Below are 19,245 nucleotides of genomic sequence, written 5' to 3'. Positions count from 1 at the left end.
GGCCGTGGAGGCGCACTGGCGGTCTCGAGCGCAGATCTTGCCCCACCCGCAAATGCGGGACGCTGGCACCGAGCACACCGGCCTGTGGATGCTCGGCCGAGACACAGTGCGCATCGCCCCATAGCACGGGGCCTGACCAGTCACATGCTCGCCCCGGTAAGAACATGGAGTGGGCTCAGGTCTCCAACCTGACTCCGCCACACTCCCCGTGTGCACCCTCCCCTCCAAAAAATGTTGGGGCTGCGTCTCGGGCTTCCTTGCCAGCCGTGTTCCCTCATACCGCTGGTTCTTTTCTCCTGCTGCCTCCGCTCTCCTGGCTGCCTCCACCTGTTCCCATGGGAGGCGATCCCTTCCAGCCAGGTTCTCCTCCCATGTGTAGGATCCCTTGCCGTCCAGAATGTCCTCCCATGTCCAGTCCTCTCTTCCACGCTGCTTGGTCCGTTGGTGGTGGGTAGTTCTGTAACGAATGTCCTGGGAAGAAGGAGTGGACCAAAACACAGCGTGGTACATGTTCATGATTAATTTAATTAAATAAACTGAACACTGAATATCAAAAAACAACAAAGAGAGTGAACGAAACGAAACAGTCCTGAAAGGTGCAACAACACAAAACAGGAAACAACTACCCACAAACCACAGGTGGGAAAAGGCTACCTAAGTATGGTTCTCAATCAGAGACAACGATAGACAGCTGCCTCTGATTGGGAACCATACCAGGCCAAACACATAGAAATAGAAAACATAGAAAAAACACATAGAATGCCCACCCCAACTCACGCCCAGACCAAACCAAAATAGAGACATAAAAAAGGAACTAAGGTCAGGGCGTGACAGTTGGTGCCTTTATCCTCAATGTGAGGTTTTGAAAAGTATTTAAAACAGGGCTGTCAATACTTTTTCACCCATACCTTTTTGAGAAAAACAATTATTATTTGTTAAACCAAAACTCTCTCTGAGCAATTGTATTAGTATGAAATAATATAATTTCCCTATTTTTTAGCATACATTGCTCAGTATTTGAATTATTTATTTTATACAGTCATTTTTGCTCATCTTTATCAAGGGTGTAAATAATTTAGAACCCCAGTGTGTCTGCGAGCGTGTGCGCATGTGCGCGCGCGTGTGTGTGTGTGTGTGTGTGTGTGTGTGTGTGTGTGTGTGTGTGTGTGTGTGTGTGTGTGTGTGTGTGTGTGTGTGTGTGTGTGTGTGTGTGTGTGTGTGTGCGTGCGTGCGTGCGTGCGTGTGAGGGACGTGAGGGACGTGAGACACATGCAGGTTATATTCGGATTATTATTTTGTGTGACTCTGTGTGTTTTTTGTTGTTGTGTATGTTATGTTCTATTCTCTTTGTGTGTTCTGTTGGGCTTTGTTCTGTCAGTGCAGGTGCAGTGTATCCTGCAGGCTCAGCATTATGTGAAGTGTAGTTCATTATCCAGAAGCGCCCAAGCCTGACACGTTATTATCTTTCTCCCATGCTTTGACTGCATTTAAATTAACCTCCAACCATGCGTGGCCTTCACTTCCAGGCCCGCCCACAGCCCACCCAGCAGCCAATCAGAGCCAGAGCCACAGCTTGTCAGCCAAGATAAAGCCTATCAATCATATAATAAAACAGGATACGTTTTATCAGCCAATCATCTGAGGGTTGTCAGCCCTTCTCAGATACATGGGAGGGAGTGTTACACTGGACTCTGCTGGTTCCAGAGGTGCAGGGATATGAAAGCTAAGGGGTTTTTCTATGTGTGTGTGGATTTAACAGATAGAACAAAGGTTCACCTTTGTGAACACCTTTGTTACTAAAACACAGAGCTCATTGACTTAACCCACCCAATAAAACCCATTGACATGAGATGTGTATTCGAAGTGTTCGTGTGATCCTCTGTGACACACACTCACTCTGAATTTCTCAAACACCAGCTGATGATTAATTCAGTATCCAAGTATTAGAGAGTTAACACGTATTTTCTCTTTCATTTACAGAAATATAAAGAATTGGAAAAGTCTGTCCGAGTGGAAGAAATTGATGGCATGAAAGTGGTCAAAAATCTATCGAAGAAGATGGAGGACATGTTCCGGAAGAAAAAGGAGGCAATTCGGGTACATATATCGTCGTATCTTTCCTTTTATCTTCCTTTCATTAGGCTGTGATTTCTGGAAGTAGGCCTAATTTAGACTACTGACAAGAGGTGACTTTAAATATCTAAAAATGATCAACAAAATATCTATATGTATTATAATTAGTATTATCACATTTAGGAGCATCTTTTGCATTTTCCTTAGGCCTATCCATGACCATGAATGAAGCTGTTATAACCAATTGTAAGCTGGTGGCCATATATATCAACGGTCAGAAATTTATATTTCGTTTTTATTCCTCAAGCTTTCTGCTTGGTGGGCATTTCTATTCATAGCACAGGTTTAAATTTAAAGTTTGTCATGGATGACAATTACACTAGTGTCGCATTTTATCCAGCAGCGGTATGCTATTTACTACAATCCCTCTCCTGTGACAGCATTCTCATGAGACAAATATAGCCGTTGTACATTTGTATTTGGCCTGAGAGGAGAGGTGCAAGTAGCCTATTTTAATGGTTAAGCTGGTGTGAGATGATAGCGTTTATCTCGCACCGCCAGATCTCACTGCGCTGTACGGTATTACCTGCATGGTTGTAATTCTACAGTGTAGGCCCATTTGCTTGTATCATTCTCTATTTATTAGGCAGTATTTCAATGTATATTATTACAGTGCTGTAAATTGAAAAAATGGTTTCGGTGTGAACAAATTAAAATTATTTGAAAGCACTGCATTGCCTAGGCCTATTTCGTCAGATGCAAATCATAAAAATCCCATTCGTTGACTTCTTTTGTTATTGCTTAGCCTAAAGAAAATAACTGATATCTCTCAATTGGCAACAATCAAATTGTCATATCCAATTAACGAAATTCCGATGGTCACCAATTGACATTAGGCTATAGGCTACCAGTGCCGTGGCGAAGGCCTATTGGAAATGAAAATGAATATAAAACAATTACAATGTAGCCCAATTCGTGTTTACGATATTGATCTAGTCCTTCTGAGCCTTGCATATTTTTAGAGTGGTATGGCTACCTGTTTTGAAATTCACGTCCGTTAATAATACTTATTTGATATGGTTTGAAATAACTTCCCAGCAAATGTTGGCTTCTTGTGATTTGCGGTTTACATTTAGCGCCTTTGAGGTTTTATCATTATTACAATACAATTACTATGTCTATTGTTAACGACAGCATCTAAGACTGAAACGCCAAAGGTATGAAAATAAATTAAGTATAACTGTCACACAAGCGTTTGCTTCATGCCATAGCCTACAGCTGTTTACTGTTTGAGTTGACATGCTCGACAGTTATTAATGACCTGTTCCAGAACGGCAATGAGACTGTAGAAGCCTAGGTGTTAAGGCGGCATTTCTTCCAAAACACGCAGGCAAGCACCTTTCAAAGAGGGGACTATTGTATAGGTTATTGCGTGTGGTGGGTTACAGTTCTACACTGGGCCATGCTAATCAAGAAGTTCACTCACTGCACGCGTATATTTCTGTGCGTGGCCTTGCTAGGCAGAAATATAGGCCTACGGTAACCTATGTGATGAGACATTTTTACCACATCATTGTTGTATGCCTATTCGTATGATTTTCATGTTGTTTTCAGAGGCAAGAGCATCCTTTGTTGGAGGCAGGTAATTGATAGGCTGAGCACAGTGCTTAGTGCTATCATTTGAAGTGGATTAGAAGAATGACCTAAGCATCACTAAATAACATCAAATCCTTTAACAGTTGATGTATAACTCTATCATTATTCGTTTTGGGAAATATCATTTAAGTGTGGAAACATTGATTGAATACTGTAAGATGTCAAAGGTCCTTGACTAGACATTCTGTCCATCCCAGCTACCATTTACATTACTTGGCTTGGGCTGTTCCGTGGCCAGAGCACCAGTAGTAGAGCAAACTCATGTCTCTGTGCTCCAAACAGCTATGCAGGTAGGCAGGCAGGGCCATTCCTCATCTCTCTGGCCCTCTGTTACTGCAGATTGACTGCCTCCCTGCAGCAGGCTAGCTAGAACTATAGGAGCAACTGAGATGCTCTGACATTGTGTCAGGTCTTAAAAAACTCTTGATCATGGGTGATGGGTTGGAGTTGAGCTGGTGTGTTGATGCTTCCCCTCTGTCCATCCCCCTCCCCATATCTCTCTCTTCCCCTCCTTATGTCCCCCTCCCCCCCATACCCCCCCCCCCCCCCCCCTTCAGAGGCTGGTGGAGGCAGCAGAGGAGGCACATCTACAGCATGAGGAAAACCCAGAGCTGCAGGTGAGAGGGGCGGGGGGGGGGGGGGGGGATAAGATGGCGTGTAGAAGACAGAGACAGTAAGTATCATAATATCCAGAAGAGAAAGTGAGAGATATAAAATAATGGTTCGTCGATGACAAGGTGATACATGGGGTAGTCTATGACAAGGTGATAAAAGGGGTAGTCTATGACAAGGTGATAGAAGGGGTAGTCTATGACAAGGTGATAGGAGGGTTAGTCTATGACACGGTGATAGAAGCGGTTGTCTATGACAAGGTGATAGAAGGGGTAGTCTATGACAAGGTGATAGAAGGGGTAGTCTATGACAAGGTGATAGAAGGGGTAGTCTATGACAAGGTGATAGAAGGGGTAGTCTATGACAAGGTGATAAAAGGGGTAGTCTATGACAAGGTGATAGGAGAGGTAGTCTATGACAAGGTGATAGAAGGGGTAGTCTATGACAAGGTGATAGAAGGGGTAGTCTATGACAAGGTGATAGAAGGGGTAGTCTATGACAAGGTGATAGAAGGGGTAGTCTATGACAAGGTGATAGAAGGGGTAGTCTATGACAAGGTGATAGAAGGGGTAGTCTATGACAAGGTGATAGAAGGGGTAGTCTATGACAAGGTGATAGGAGAGGTAGTCTATGACAAGGTGATAAAAGGGGTAGTCTATGACAAGGTGATAAAAGGGGTAGTCTATGACAAGGTGATAGGAGGGTTAGTCTATGACAAGGTGATAGAAGGGGTAGTCTATGACAAGGTGATAAAAGGGGTAGTCTATGACAAGGTGATAAAAGGGGTAGTCTATGACAAGGTGATAGAAGGGGTAGTCTATGACAAGGTGATAGGAGAGGTAGTCTATGACAAGGTGATAAAAGGGGTAGTCTATGACAAGGTGATAAAAGGGGTAGTCTATGACAAGGTGATAGGAGGGTTAGTCTATGACAAGGTGATAGAAGGGGTAGTCTATGACAAGATGATAGAAGGGGTAGTCTATGACAAGGTGATAGAAGGGGTAGTCTATGACAAGGTGATAGGAGAGGTAGTCTATGACAAGGTGATAGAAGGGGTAGTCTATGACAAGGTGATAGAAGGGGTAGTCTATGACAAGGTGATAGAAGGGGTAGTCTATGACAAGGTGATAGAAGGGGTAGTCTATGACAAGGTGATAGAAGGGGTAGTCTATGACAAGGTGATAGAAGGGGTAGTCTATGACAAGGTGATACAAGGGGTAGTCTATGACAAGGTGATAGAAGGGGTAGTCTATGACAAGGTGATAGAAGGGGTAGTCTATGACAAGGTGATAGAAGGGGTAGTCTATGACAAGGTGATAAAAGGGGTAGTCTATGACAAGGTGATAAAAGGGGTAGTCTATGACAAGGTGATAGGAGGGTTAGTCTATGACAAGGTGATAGGAGGGTTAGTCTATGACAAGGTGATAGAAGGGGTAGTCTATGACAAGATGATAGAAGGGGTAGTCTATGACAAGGTGATAGGAGGGTTAGTCTATGACAAGGTGATAGAAGGGGTAGTCTATGACAAGGTGATAGAAGGGGTAGTCTATGACACGGTGATAGAAGGGGTAGTCTATGACAAGGTGATAGAAGGGGTAGTCTATGACAAGGTGATAGAAGGGGTAGTCTATGACAAGGTGATAGAAGGGGTAGTCTATGACAAGGTGATAGAAGGGGTAGTCTATGACAAGATGATAGAAGGGGTAGTCTATGACAAGGTGATAGGAGGGTTAGTCTATGACAAGGTGATAGAAGGGGTAGTCTATGACAAGGTGATAGAAGCGGTTGTCTATGACAAGGTGATAGAAGGGGTAGTCTATGACAAGGTGGTAGGAGGGGTAGTCTATGACAAGGTGATAGGAGAGGTAGTCTCTGACAAGGTGATAGAAGGGGTAGTCTATGACAAGGTGATAGAAGGGGTAGTCTATGACAAGGTGATAGAAGGGGTAGTCTATGACAAGGTGATAGGAGGGTTAGTCTATGACAAGGTGATAGAAGGGGTAGTCTATGACAAGGTGATAGAAGGGGTAGTCTATGACAAGGTGGTAGGAGGGGTAGTCTATGACAAGGTGATAGGAGAGGTAGTCTCTGACAAGGTGATAGAAGGGGTAGTCTATGACAAGGTGATAGAAGGGGTAGTCTATGACAAGGTGATAGAAGGGGTAGTCTATGACAAGGTGATAGGAGGGTTAGTCTATGACAAGGTGATAGAAGGGGTAGTCTATGACAAGGTGATAGAAGGGGTAGTCTATGACAAGGTGATAGAAGGGGTAGTCTATGACACGGTGATAGAAGGGTTAGTCTATGACAAGGTGATAGAAGGAGTAGTCTATGACAAGGTGATAGAAAGGCAAGTCTATGACAAGATGATAGAAGGAGTAGTCTATGACAAGGTGATAGAAAGGCAAGTCTATGACAAGGTGATAGAAGGGGTAGTCTATGACAAGGTGATAGGAGGGTTAGTCTATGACAAGGTGATAGAAGGAGTAGTCTATGACAAGGTGATAGAAGGGGTAGTCTATGACAAGGTGATAGAAGCGGTTGTCTATGACAAGGTGATAGGAGAGGTAGTCTCTGACAAGGTGATAGAAGGAGTAGTCTATGACAATGTGATAGAAGGGGTAGTCTATGACAAGGTGGTAGGAGGGGTAGTCTATGACAAGGTGATAGGAGAGGTAGTCTCTGACAAGGTGATAGAAGGGGTAGTCTATGACAATGTGATAGAAGGGGTAGTCTATGACAATGTGATAGAAGGGGTAGTCTATGACAAGGTGATAGAAGGGCTAGTCTATGACAAGGTGATAGGAGGGTTAGTCTATGACAAGGTGATAGAAAGGCAAGTCTATGACAAGGTGATAGAAGGGCTAGTCTATGACAAGGTGATAGGAGGGTTAGTCTATGACAAGGTGATAGAAAGGCAAGTCTATGACAAGGTGATAGAAAGGCAAGTCTATGACAAGGTGATAGAAAGGCAAGTCTATGACAAGGTGATAGAAAGGCAAGTCTATGACAAGGTGATAGAAAGGCAAGTCTATGACAACGTGATAGAAGGGGTAGTCTATGACAAGGTGATAGAAAGGCAAGTCTATGACAAGGTGATAGAAGGGGTAGTCTATGACAAGGTGATAGAAAGGCAAGTCTATGACAAGGTGATAGAAGGGGTAGTCTATGACAAGGTGATAGAAAGGCAAGTCTATGACAAGGTGATAGAAGGGGTTATGGACAGTATAGTGGCTGTTGGCGTTGGCAGTGTCCTTCATGTTAATACCCTGTCACAGTGATGATACATAATGCCTCTTTAATAAGCAACGCTGCATAGAACGCCATACCATGCTGCGGCTGGAAACTCACACTGATTGTTTTAAAGCGTAAGCATCATTCACAAGTAGCCTGTGAACGTGACACTGTTGAAGAGGGAGTGGCTTCAATTTCAGTAAACTGCCATTGGAAAGAACACGATCCAAGTGTAAATTCAGCACCATGGTCAGCGCTCACTGACAACCACACTGGAATCAGATTATATTACAATGCATTTATACCATTACATATCTGCACCATTAACAATAATGACGTACTTTTTATTTTCCTGAATGCAATCTCGCACCCAAGGAATGCTGATGTTATCTTCTAACACATCACAAAATGATTGGATGTCATGCAACAACAATCAGCTGTGTCTTTGGTTTATTTCAACTTCATACATGAAATATTCATAACTTCATCCATCCTCATACTTTATAAAATATAAGAGAATATAATATTCCCATTGTGTGTGCTGCGGTATGTGTTCAGGTGTGGTTCCCATGCCCGTCCATGTGTGTTACAACCCAGAATTGTGCTCAGTCTTTAAAGGACATTATACAGCTGTTATTGCTGGATTCTTTTTCATTTTCTTTGGTGCAGTGAGCCTTCTCTTCCTATGCAGTGGAATTGCAGTAATTCTGTCACACTGAGAATGTACAGGACCCTCTCCCCTCCCTCCTTCCTTCTTTCATTCCTTCTCTCTCTTTTTCCCTCTTTCTCTTCCTTCTTCCCTCCCTCACTCATTTTTCCTCTGTCTCGCTCTCTCTCCCTCTTTCCAGTAGACAAAGATAAATGGAACTCTTATGCACAGTGCATTGTCCACTTTTCTTCCTGAAGATTGGAAACTCACTCTGGCAACAAATCACTTGTGGCCACCCAGTTAATAGCTGGACTTACATCATATGAATACATTGTGATCACCCCATAGTTTGCAGGTTTCTCTGGTGATTATATTAACACATTGGAAGAAGGTGGATAAGGTCATTATTACATTAAAGGACAAAATTTCGGTCTCAATATTTCAATGTTGTTATCCTTCATTACTCTGCACTTATTATAGTTTGAGGATAACAATCAACTACAGATTCAATGTGACCAGATGATTATGTATGTTCATTGCTGTGGTGATATTCATTTTCTTTATAACAATGCAATTATGTAGCCCACAACACATTATTGAATTGTTTTATGATTTAAGAGCATATTGTCATTGAGCAAAGGGTTTCCTGTTTTTTGGGAGTGTTATATTTAGATCTACTGTAAGCCACACATTTACAGTATAGGCCTACACGTTTACACTATATGCTAAACATGCATAATAAGCTTTATAACTAATTTTCACAGTTTTGAAGGCTATTACTGTGATTGTTAGATATTTTAGTGCATACATAACAGGGTTACTATTTTAGATAATAATTATTTACTATTATTTAAAATGGTGACCAAATTCATCAATTTTTAATCGCTATACAGTAGCTTAAGCCGAATAATGTGCATCGATTTTTTTACATGGTAATGTAAAACATAATATTTCGTTCTTTCCTTTAGGCTCTATTCAGACTAGTAATTTTACAGTGAACTTGCTAAAACTTAATGCTCGCATTTTCATTGTAAAATCCTAACGCCTATTCTTTATTGTAAAAATGTAGGGTAGGCCTACTCCGCAGCCCCCGTCTCTCTAGAAAACTGTTAAAATATTTTCAGAATTGCTCATCTTTAATACAAAAATTCTACAGTATACCAGATTTTTTTCTTCGATGCTCAATGTTGTCACTATGACGTGCAAAAAGCGACTCTCATATAGACTATGCTTATCCGCAAATGTAGCCAGACTTTTAAATAGTAAACTATAATGCTGCTTACAAAACACGGTTCTCCTCTTTAACAATAAAACGTAAATTGCGGAAACCCATCGAATATACAATAAACTACATACAATACGACAGTGAAAATACATTATTATTTGAGCATATTTTGCGGGATCTGTTATCGATAGCATATGAGCGGATACAGAGAGAGTTCACCTTGCGGTATACCATGCTGTCACACACATCACCTGCACGCCCTTGAACCCTGGCTGTATAGCCTAACACTGGTTAATGTAAAACACAGCACCGTCTTAAAATGAGACAGAGATTAGATAAGAGAGAACCCACCGTATCACGTCGAAGTCTTGGCCCGGGAAATGATGCGTGAAAAATGCATGGTGTCAAAACGGCAAGCTGTTATTAAATGATGCGTCAGAGTTTGATGTTATTAAATTATCTGATATCCTCAGGTAGAACTCTAAAGTAGCCACATTTTCGTCATTTTTAATTTCCACTCGATAAAGTGTATATAGTTTTATGTTGGTTTCAACATAAAAAATACCTAAAGAGAATCAAATTAAAGTCAAATGACTTACAACTGGAAAATCATTTTATAACATGTGCCTGTATAAGTAGTGTAAATACTTGTATTAATCTACAGTAGCTCTCAACAGCTTTCTGTACGTTCTTTTTTACCACCAATCAACGTTTGTGTTAAGTATGTTACTATGCAGAGTAGTCTCAGTGATGTCTACAATGAGTCATTCTGGCTGCCTGAAGGTCAGTCTGAGGATCAAAGGGTCAGTATGGAGAAATTGGGCTGGACTACTCTATCATAGGTGGTACATTGACCTCCAAAGAGGTCCAGTAAGACCCACTGCAGTTCAAATTTCAAAAGGCACTTGCACATCTGAGCTATCTTTGTTGCGGGTGCATGGTAACAGTTGAATAAGATGAGAAAAATAAACTTGCACACTGCTCTTTAATAAGCTTTATGTAGCAAGCTCAGTCAGCCCGGGTTTAAACCAGTTATACCCATTTCACACTACTGAAACAAGCCAAACCATGCCAAACTGTAGTCTTCCTGGCCTTGTTATGCATCCATCCCATAGTTGCTGCATGGAACCGTGCTTGCAAGGACATTGTGAAAAATTCAGGGTTGAGGGTATTAGACCCACAAGCAACTACCTATACAGCCAGCCCTGGTACGGTAGGCCCCGTCTCGCTGCAGCAGTGGTGTACAGTAACCTACAGTAAGAGCCAATGGAGCGTCTCGGCCATGGAGCCGCAGTGTCCCCTGTCTGGCCTGGCCTGCTCTACACTACAGTAATAACCCTGCTGATGGTTAACGGGCCTCTCTCTACAGTCCTATCACTTCTGCTGAGCATGCACGTTCCTCTCCTCCCTCCTTCCTCCCCTCCTACCTTCCTCGGACCGTCAGAGGGGCGCCCAGGCGTGGTATGAGCTGTCAGGCCCTGCTTTATGGTGATGCCCGTGTGGCCTCCCCCAAGTACGCCACAGAGTCCATCACACACCCCCTACTCCTCTCCCTCCCTCCCTGCCTCTCCCCAAGCCCTTCACTGGCAAACAGGGCCAGTCAGTCCAGAGCTAGGCTGCTTAGACAGAATGAAAGAGTCTCTCCTCTAAGCTGGTCCAGGGGTTCAGCACTGTGAAGAACAGGCCAATCACAAAGCAGAGTTACACTTCAGAGAAGTCTGATTGTTCTCTTAATTAACCTCATTGTCCAGACAGAGAGCTGAGCAGCACAGCTCACCTCCACTGCTAGACTGGCTGTAACCTCCACTTCATTTTAAAAATGTTTAGCTTGACTCTAGTTCCCAAGTGGCGCAGCGGTCTAAGGCACGTCATCTCAGTGCAAGAGGCGTCACTACAGACACCCTGGTTCAGCGGTCTAAGGCACGTCATCTCCGTGCAAGAGGCGTCACTACAGACACCCTGGTTCAGTGGTCTAAGGCACGTCATCTCAGTGCAAGAGGTGTCACTACAGACACCCTGGTTCAGCGGTCTAAGGCACGTCATCTCCGTGCAAGAGGTGTCACTACAGACACCCTGGTTCAGCGGTCTAAGGCACGTCATCTCCGTGCAAGAGGTGTCACTACAGACACCCTGGTTCAGCGGTCTAAGGCACGTCATCTCAGTGCAAGAGGTGTCACTACAGACACCCTGGTTCAGCGGTCTAAGGCACGTCATCTCAGTGCAAGAGGCGTCACTACAGACACCCTGGTTCAGCGGTCTAAGGCACGTCATCTCAGTGCAAGAGGCGTCACTACAGACACCCTGGTTCAGCGGTCTAAGGCACGTCATCTCCGTGCAAGAGGCGTCACTACAGACACCCTGGTTCAGCGGTCTAAGGCACGTCATCTCCGTGCAAGAGGCGTCACTACAGACACCCTGGTTCAGCGGTCTAAGGCACTGCATCTCCGTGCAAGAGGTGTCACTTCAGTCCCTGGTTAAAATCCAGGCTGTATCACATCTGGCCGTAATTGGGAGTCCCATAGGGCGGCGCACAATTGGCCCAGGTTTGGCCGGGGTAGGCCGTCATTGTAAATAAGAATTTGTTCTCAACTGACTTGCCTAGTTAAATAAATAAAAAATAGTTCCTGTATAATTACGGCATCTAAGTGCAGCTGTAATGTATTTTGACCTCATTACTAAGGATATCCCTTTATGTAACACTTTGTGTTTTTCTCATCAGGGTCTGGGACGTCAAGACAAATACAGTACCACTTGATAGCCACGAGCCTATTGAAACTGATGGAGGAGTTGGATGTGAACTCTCTGTTGTTTCCCTCCCCAGTATGAGTACTTCAACGCAGTGCTGATTAACACTGTGGATGTTAACTCTGTTGTTTTCCTCCCCAGTATGAGTACTTCAACGCAGTGCTGATTAACACTGTGGATGTTAACTCTGTTGTTTTCCTCCCCAGTATGAGTACTTCAACGCAGTGCTGATTAACACTGTGGATGTTAACTCTGTTGTTTTCCTCCCCAGTATGAGTACTTCAACGCAGTGCTGATTAACACTGTGGATGTTAACTCTGTTGTTTTCCTCCCCAGTATGAGTAGTTCAACGCAGTGCTGATTAACACTGTGGATGTTAACTCTGTTGTTTTCCTCCCCAGTATGAGTAGTTCAACGCAGTGCTGATTAACACTGTGGATGTTAACTCTGTTGTTTTCCTCCCCAGTATGAGTACTTCAACACAGTGCTGATTAACACTGTGGATGTTAACTCTGTTGTTTTCCTCCCCAGTATGAGTACTTCAACGCAGTGCTGATTAACACTGTGGATGTTAACTCTGTTGTTTTCCTCCCCAGTATGAGTACTTCAACGCAGTGCTGATTAACACTGTGGATGTTAACTCTGTTGTTTTCCTCCCCAGTATGAGTAGTTCAACGCAGTGCTGATTAACACTGTGGATGTTAACTCTGTTGTTTTCCTCCCCAGTATGAGTACTTCAACGCAGTGCTGATTAACACTGTGGATGTTAACTCTGTTGTTTTCCTCCCCAGTATGAGTACTTCAACACAGTGCTGATTAACACTGTGGATGTTAACTCTGTTGTTTTCCTCCCCAGTATGAGTACTTCAACGCAGTGCTGATTAACAATGTGGATGTTAACTCTGTTGTTTTCCTCCCCAGTATGAGTACTTCAACACAGTGCTGATTAACACTGTGGATGTTAACTCTGTTGTTTCCCTCCCCAGTATGAGTACTTCAACGCAGTGCTGATTAACACTGTGGATGTTAACTCTGTTGTTTTCCTCCCCAGTATGAGTAGTTCAACGCAGTGCTGATTAACAATGTGGATGTTAACTCTGTTGTTTTCCTCCCCAGTATGAGTAGTTCAACGCAGTGCTGATTAACACTGTGGATGTTAACTCTGTTGTTTTCCTCCCCAGTATGAGTACTTCAACACAGTGCTGATTAACACTGTGGATGTTAACTCTGTTGTTTTCCTCCCCAGTATGAGTACTTCAACGCAGTGCTGATTAACAATGTGGATGTTAACTCTGTTGTTTTCCTCCCCAGTATGAGTACTTCAACACAGTGCTGATTAACACTGTGGATGTTAACTCTGTTGTTTCCCTCCCAGTATGAGTAGTTCAACGCAGTGCTGATTAACACTGTGGATGTTAACTCTGTTGTTTTCCTCCCCAGTATGAGTAGTTCAACGCAGTGCTGATTAACAATGTGGATGTTAACTCTGTTGTTTTCCTCCCCAGTATGAGTAGTTCAACGCAGTGCTGATTAACACTGTGGATGTTAACTCTGTTGTTTTCCTCCCCAGTATGAGTACTTCAACACAGTGCTGATTAACACTGTGGATGTTAACTCTGTTGTTTTCCTCCCCAGTATGAGTACTTCAACGCAGTGCTGATTAACACTGTGGATGTTAACTCTGTTGTTTTCCTCCCCAGTATGAGTACTTCAACGCAGTGCTGATCTGATTGTTGAGTTGGATTTTAACTCTATATACAGTATCTGCACTGTGTCTATTCCTCCCCAGTATGAGTACTTCAACGCGGTACTGATTAACAATGTGGATGTTAACTCTGTTAACTCTATGTGTACCATGTCTGTTCCACAGTATGAGTACTTCAACGCGGTGCTGATCAACGAGGTGGATGAGGAGGGCAACAACGTGGAGCTGGGAGGAGAGTTTGTCCTCGAACCCAATGAACACTTCAACAACCTGTCAGTCAACCTCAGCCTCAGTGTGGTGCAGGTGCCCACCAACATGTATAACAAAGGTAGGGACACTCAGAGATCACTGTCAATATAGTGCATAATAGTTTAAGTGGGTGTATATGTGTGCAGATATGGAAAAGTAGGAGCTCCCCCACGTGAGGTGTCATAAGAGTTCATGGCGGCAACTAAATTGTACTTCTGGGACAATAAAAATCTATTGAATTGTGTGAGAAGCAGATTTGGGGTACATTTCATGTCAATTCAAGAAAATAATTGAATTTCCAATTTTAAAAAGTGAAACGCGCCATCTTTTTGCAGTGGTGGAAAAAGTATCCAATTGTCATACTTGAGTTTAGATACCTTAATAGAAAATGACTTAAGTAAAAGTGAAAGTCACTCAGTAAAATACTACTTGAGTAAAAGTAGTAGAGGGCGGGGGTAAAGGGAGGGGGGTAGAGGGCGGAGGTAGAGGGTGGAGGTAGAAGGAGGGGGTAGAGGGCGGAGGTAGAGGGCGTGGGTAGAGGGCGTGGGTAGAGGGAGGGAGTAGAGGGCGGAGGTAGAGGGAGGGGGTAGAGGGCGGAGGTAGAAGGAGGGGGTAGAGGGCGGAGGTAGAAGGTAGAGGGGGTAGAGGGCGGAGGTAGAGGGCATTGGTAGAGGGTGGAGGTAGAGGGCGGGGGTAGAGGGCGGGGGGTAGAGGGCGTTGGTAGAGGGTGGAGGTAGAGGGCGGGGGTAGAGGGCGTTGGTAGAGGGTGGAGGTAGAGGGAGGGGGTAGAGGGCGGGGAATAGAGGGCGGAGGTGAGAGGGCGTGGGTAGAGGGCGTGGGTAGAGGGCGTGGGTAGAGGGCGTGGTGGAGGGTGGAGGTAGAGGGAGGGGTAGAGGGCGTGGGTAGAGGGCTGGGGAGGTAGAGGGGAGGGGGTAGAGGGCGGGGGTAGAGGGCGGGGGGTAGAGGGCGGAGGTAGAGGGCGTGGGTAGAGGGCGTGGGTAGAGGGAGGGAGTAGAGGGCGGAGGTAGAGGGAGGGGGTAGAGGGCGAGGGGGGAGGGGGAGGGGGTAGAGGGAGGGGGTAGAGGATGGAGGTAGAGGGAGGGGGTAAAGGGCGGGGGTAGAGGGAGGGAGTAGAGGGTGGAGGTAGAGGGAGGGGGTAGAGGGCGGAGGTAGAGGGAGGGGGTAGAGGGCGGAGGTAGAGGGCATGGGTAGAGGGAGGGGGTAGAGGGTGCAAGGGGGTGGAGATAGAGCGCGGAAGAGGGTGGGGGTAGAGAGTGGAGTTAGAGAAGGGATCCATAATGGCCCAAAGATAGAGAGAGCAGTCACACTACAGGCCTTTCAAAGACAATGGAGTGAGTGAGGAGAAGAGGGAAGGGAGAGGAGAAAAGAAGGGATGGGGTTGTGTCTCTTGCAGTGACTTAATGTTCAGCTGTTATTTGTTTTATAGCTCAGTGTGTCACCTGTCTCTGTGTAGCCCTGGGTCTCTTTTGTCTGTCTATAATGGCCTCCTCAGTGTCCCCACCCCCTCTGTTCTCTGCACAATGGGAGGCTATCTGAGAGCCTCAGTGTGTGTGTGTGCGCGTACGCGTGTGTGTGGAGACCATGCAGCAGAAGGATGGGAGGGCATTATTTAGTCACACTGTTTGTCCCTCCACCAGAGGGATCAATAAAGGCCAAAGGTCAACGGTCCAGCACTCCTGTGTTCAGTGTTCATGGAGATTATGACCATTATTACCTTTGTTATTACACTCTTAGAAAAAAATGTGTTATCTAGAACCTTAAAGGGTTCTTCTGCCAGCCCCATATGGGAATCCTTTGAAGAACCCTTTTTAATTGCAGGTAGAACACTTTTGGGTTCCATGTAGAACCCTCTGTAGAAAGGGTTCTATCTGGAACTACAAAGGGTTCTCCTATGGGGACAGCCCGAAGAACCCTTTAGGAACCCTTTTTTCTGAGTGTATCTCAATTTCAATTTAAGGGGCTTTATTGTGAAATCAACAAAACAATTAACAATAAACATTACACTCACAGAAGTTCCTAAACAAAAATACATTTCAAATGTCATATTATGTCTATATACAGTGTTGTAATGATGTGCAAATAGTAAAGTACATAAGGGAAAATAAATAAACATAAATGTACTTTGTATTTACAATGGTGTTTGTTCTTCACTGGTTGCTCTTTTCATGCTGTGATTGCACACTGTGGAATTTCACCCAGTAGATATGGGAGTTGTTTTCGAATTCTTTGTGGGTCTATGTAATCTGAGAGAAATATGTGTCTCTAATTTGGCAGGAGGTTAGGAAGAGCAGCTCAGTTTCCACCTCATTTTGTGGGCAGTGTGCACATAGCCTGTCTTCTCTTGAGAGCCAGGTCTGCCTTCGGCGGGCCTTTGTCAATAGCAAGGCTATGCTCACTGAGTCTGTACATAGTCAAAGATTTCCTTACTTTTGGTTCAGTCACAGTGGTCAGGTATTCTGCCACTGTGTACTCTCTGTTTAGGGCCAAATAGCATTCTAGTTTGCTCTGTTTTTTTTGTTGTAAATTCTTTCCAATGTGTCAAGTAATTATCTTTTTGTTTTCTCATGATTTGGTTGGGTCTAATTGTGTTGCTGTCCTGGGGGTCTGTGGGGTGTGTTTTTGTTTGTGAACAGAGCCCCAGGACCAGCTTCCTTAGGGGGCTCTTCTCCAGGTTCATTTCTCTGTACGTGATGGCTTTGTTATGGAGGGTTTGGGAATTGCTTCCTTTTAGGTGGTTGTAGAATTTAAAGGCTCTTTTCTGGATTTTGATAATTACCAGGTATCGGCCTAAATGCTCTGTGTGCATTATTTGGTGTTTTACGTTGTACACGGAGGATATTTTTTGCAGAATTCTGCATGCAGCGTCTCAATTTGGTGTTCTCTCTCTCACATGGTCTCTCTCTTCCCCTCCTCCTCATCTGTTTCTCTCCTCCCCTCTCTCTGTCTCTCTCCCCTCCCTCCTCCCTCTCTATTCAATTCAATTCAGTGGGCTTTATTGGCATGGGAAACATATGTTAACATTGCCAAAGCAATGTCCTCTCTATTTCTCTGTCTCTCTCTCTCTCTCTCTCTCTCTCTCTCAATTCAATTCCATTTAAGGGGCTTTATTGGCATGGGAAACATATGTTTACATTGCCAAAGCAAGTGAAATAAACAATAACAAATGAACAGTCTCTCTCTCTCTCTCTCTCTCTCTCTCTCTCTCAGATCCTGCCATAGTGAATGGGGTGTATTGGTCAGAGGCCTTGAATAAAGTGTTTGTGGATAACTTTGAAAAAGATCCGTCCCTGATATGGCAGTACTTTGGCAGTGCCAAGGGCTTCTTTAGGCAGTATCCCGGTGAGTTGTGTGTGTGTGTGTGTGTGTGTGTGCGTGCGTGATTGTGTGGGGGAGAGTGGGGGAGGGGCAAAACGCAGGAAGCAGTCACTGTACGAAAATGGGGGAAAATGAAATGGAATCACTCAAAGGGTGACTTTGCTAATGTTGTAATTTTACAGACCATCAGAGAGGATGCATAAGACAAATTAATCAGAATGTGAGCTGCAACTGTGAGTCCAGCTCCTGCAGCAGCACACTGCAACACAGTCCAGAGCTAAGGCAGAGCTAAGGGTTCATTAGAGCACCGGCAGTGACCGTGCTGACTGCAGTACTATAACACCACAGATACATGTATGGGAAATTAGAGGTGATACAGAAAGTGTTATTTCATATATAAAGCCCTTCATCGAATTCCCTTCACATTACAGTCATATCATTTAAAGTCACCCACCACCAATGTGCCCTGCCTGACTGTGTGTGGATAATGTTATGCATTAGTTCCAATGAGACTAGTGTATTGTTAGTGTGTAGGACATGTAACGTAGCACTGTGACCTTCACGGATGTGGCATCATTAGACTCCACTCTCCTCTCAATTTCTATTGAGACACACATAGCAAGGAAAGACAGACCTGGGTATTGAACCCCCATTTCTAAAGACATTTTGTAGTCTGTAGTTGGCTCCGGAATGTCCTTACACTCTGTATGACTCTGTAACGTAATGTGCTGTGTATCTAGCTAAGTGTCTTTCTCTTCATGGTTCCAGGGGTCAAATGGCATCCAGACGAACACGGGGTCATCGCCTTTGACTGCAGGAACAGGAAATGGTATGCTTTTTCACAATAGGTCAGCGTTAGCCAATGATGAAACTGTTTTTCCTCTTGCTGTGTAGCCTACAATATCATGCTTTACTTGTTTGTGCAGTGTACATTATGGCAAAATCTTGATCCCTGTCGTGTATTTTGTTAATGTGTTGTGTGTTGCTTTAGCTCTGCATTGATTCCAGTCAGTGTTTGCTGCATTGCAGTCCAAGTTTGGGCAGCATGTTTTGTGTTGTTATGCCACACGCTATATACCCCCGATAGATAGATAGATAGATAGATAGATAGATAGATAGATAGATAGATAGATAGATAGATAGATAGATAGATAGATAGATAGATAGATAGATAGATAGATAGATAGATAGATAGATAGAACTGACGTTCTGGTTAGTGTGTGTATACTTGTGTCATCCCTCCATGGTCAGGTACATCCAGGCAGCGACATCTCCTAAAGACGTGGTGATTCTAGTAGACGTGAGTGGCAGTATGAAGGGCCTGAGACTGACCATCGCCAGACAGACTGTCTCCTCTATACTGGACACACTGGGAGACGACGACTTCTTCAACATCATCGCTGTCAGTCTGATTGAACTGATCTCTGTGTGTGTGTGTGTGTGTGTGTGTGTGTGTGTGTGTGTGTGTGTGTGTGTGTGTGTGTGTGTGTGTGTGTGTGTGTGTGTGTGTGTGTGTGTGTGTGTGTGTGTGTGTGTGTGTGTGTGTGTGTGTGTGTGTGTGTGTGTGTGTGTGTGTGCTGGAGTTTGTGTGTGTTGGGGGGGGGTCTGCTTAATATATCACCCTTAGCATTTTTAGCTTCTCTGTTTATATGGTGTATCTGCTGCTGGTTTTTAGCTTCTGTTTATCTGAGTTTATATGGGGTTTCTGCTGCTAGTTTTTCTATACCGTGTTTAGGATTATCCTACCTCATATCTAAAACC

General features: G+C 44.2%; 1 protein-coding gene across 3 annotated transcripts in view; it reads left to right on the top strand.

Moving 5' to 3' along the window:
• The window catches only part of LOC139536142 (voltage-dependent calcium channel subunit alpha-2/delta-3-like), a 127,476-nt gene that overhangs the window by 8,117 nt on the left and 100,114 nt on the right, over nt 1–19,245 (top strand). For all 3 annotated transcript variants that reach the window (XM_071336371.1, XM_071336369.1, XM_071336370.1), the window contains exons 3-8: nt 1,981–2,097; nt 4,287–4,346; nt 14,065–14,227; nt 17,377–17,508; nt 18,253–18,313; nt 18,736–18,886. In XM_071336371.1, coding sequence (XP_071192472.1) covers nt 1,981–2,097; nt 4,287–4,346; nt 14,065–14,227; nt 17,377–17,508; nt 18,253–18,313; nt 18,736–18,886 — 684 coding nt within the window. The remainder of the gene's footprint in view (nt 1–1,980; nt 2,098–4,286; nt 4,347–14,064; nt 14,228–17,376; nt 17,509–18,252; nt 18,314–18,735; nt 18,887–19,245) is intronic.

The sequence above is a fragment of the Salvelinus alpinus genome, chromosome 12 (genome assembly GCF_045679555.1).
Source record: "Salvelinus alpinus chromosome 12, SLU_Salpinus.1, whole genome shotgun sequence".
Taxonomy (NCBI): domain Eukaryota; kingdom Metazoa; phylum Chordata; class Actinopteri; order Salmoniformes; family Salmonidae; genus Salvelinus; species Salvelinus alpinus.
This window is presented reverse-complemented; position numbering and strand designations above follow the sequence as displayed.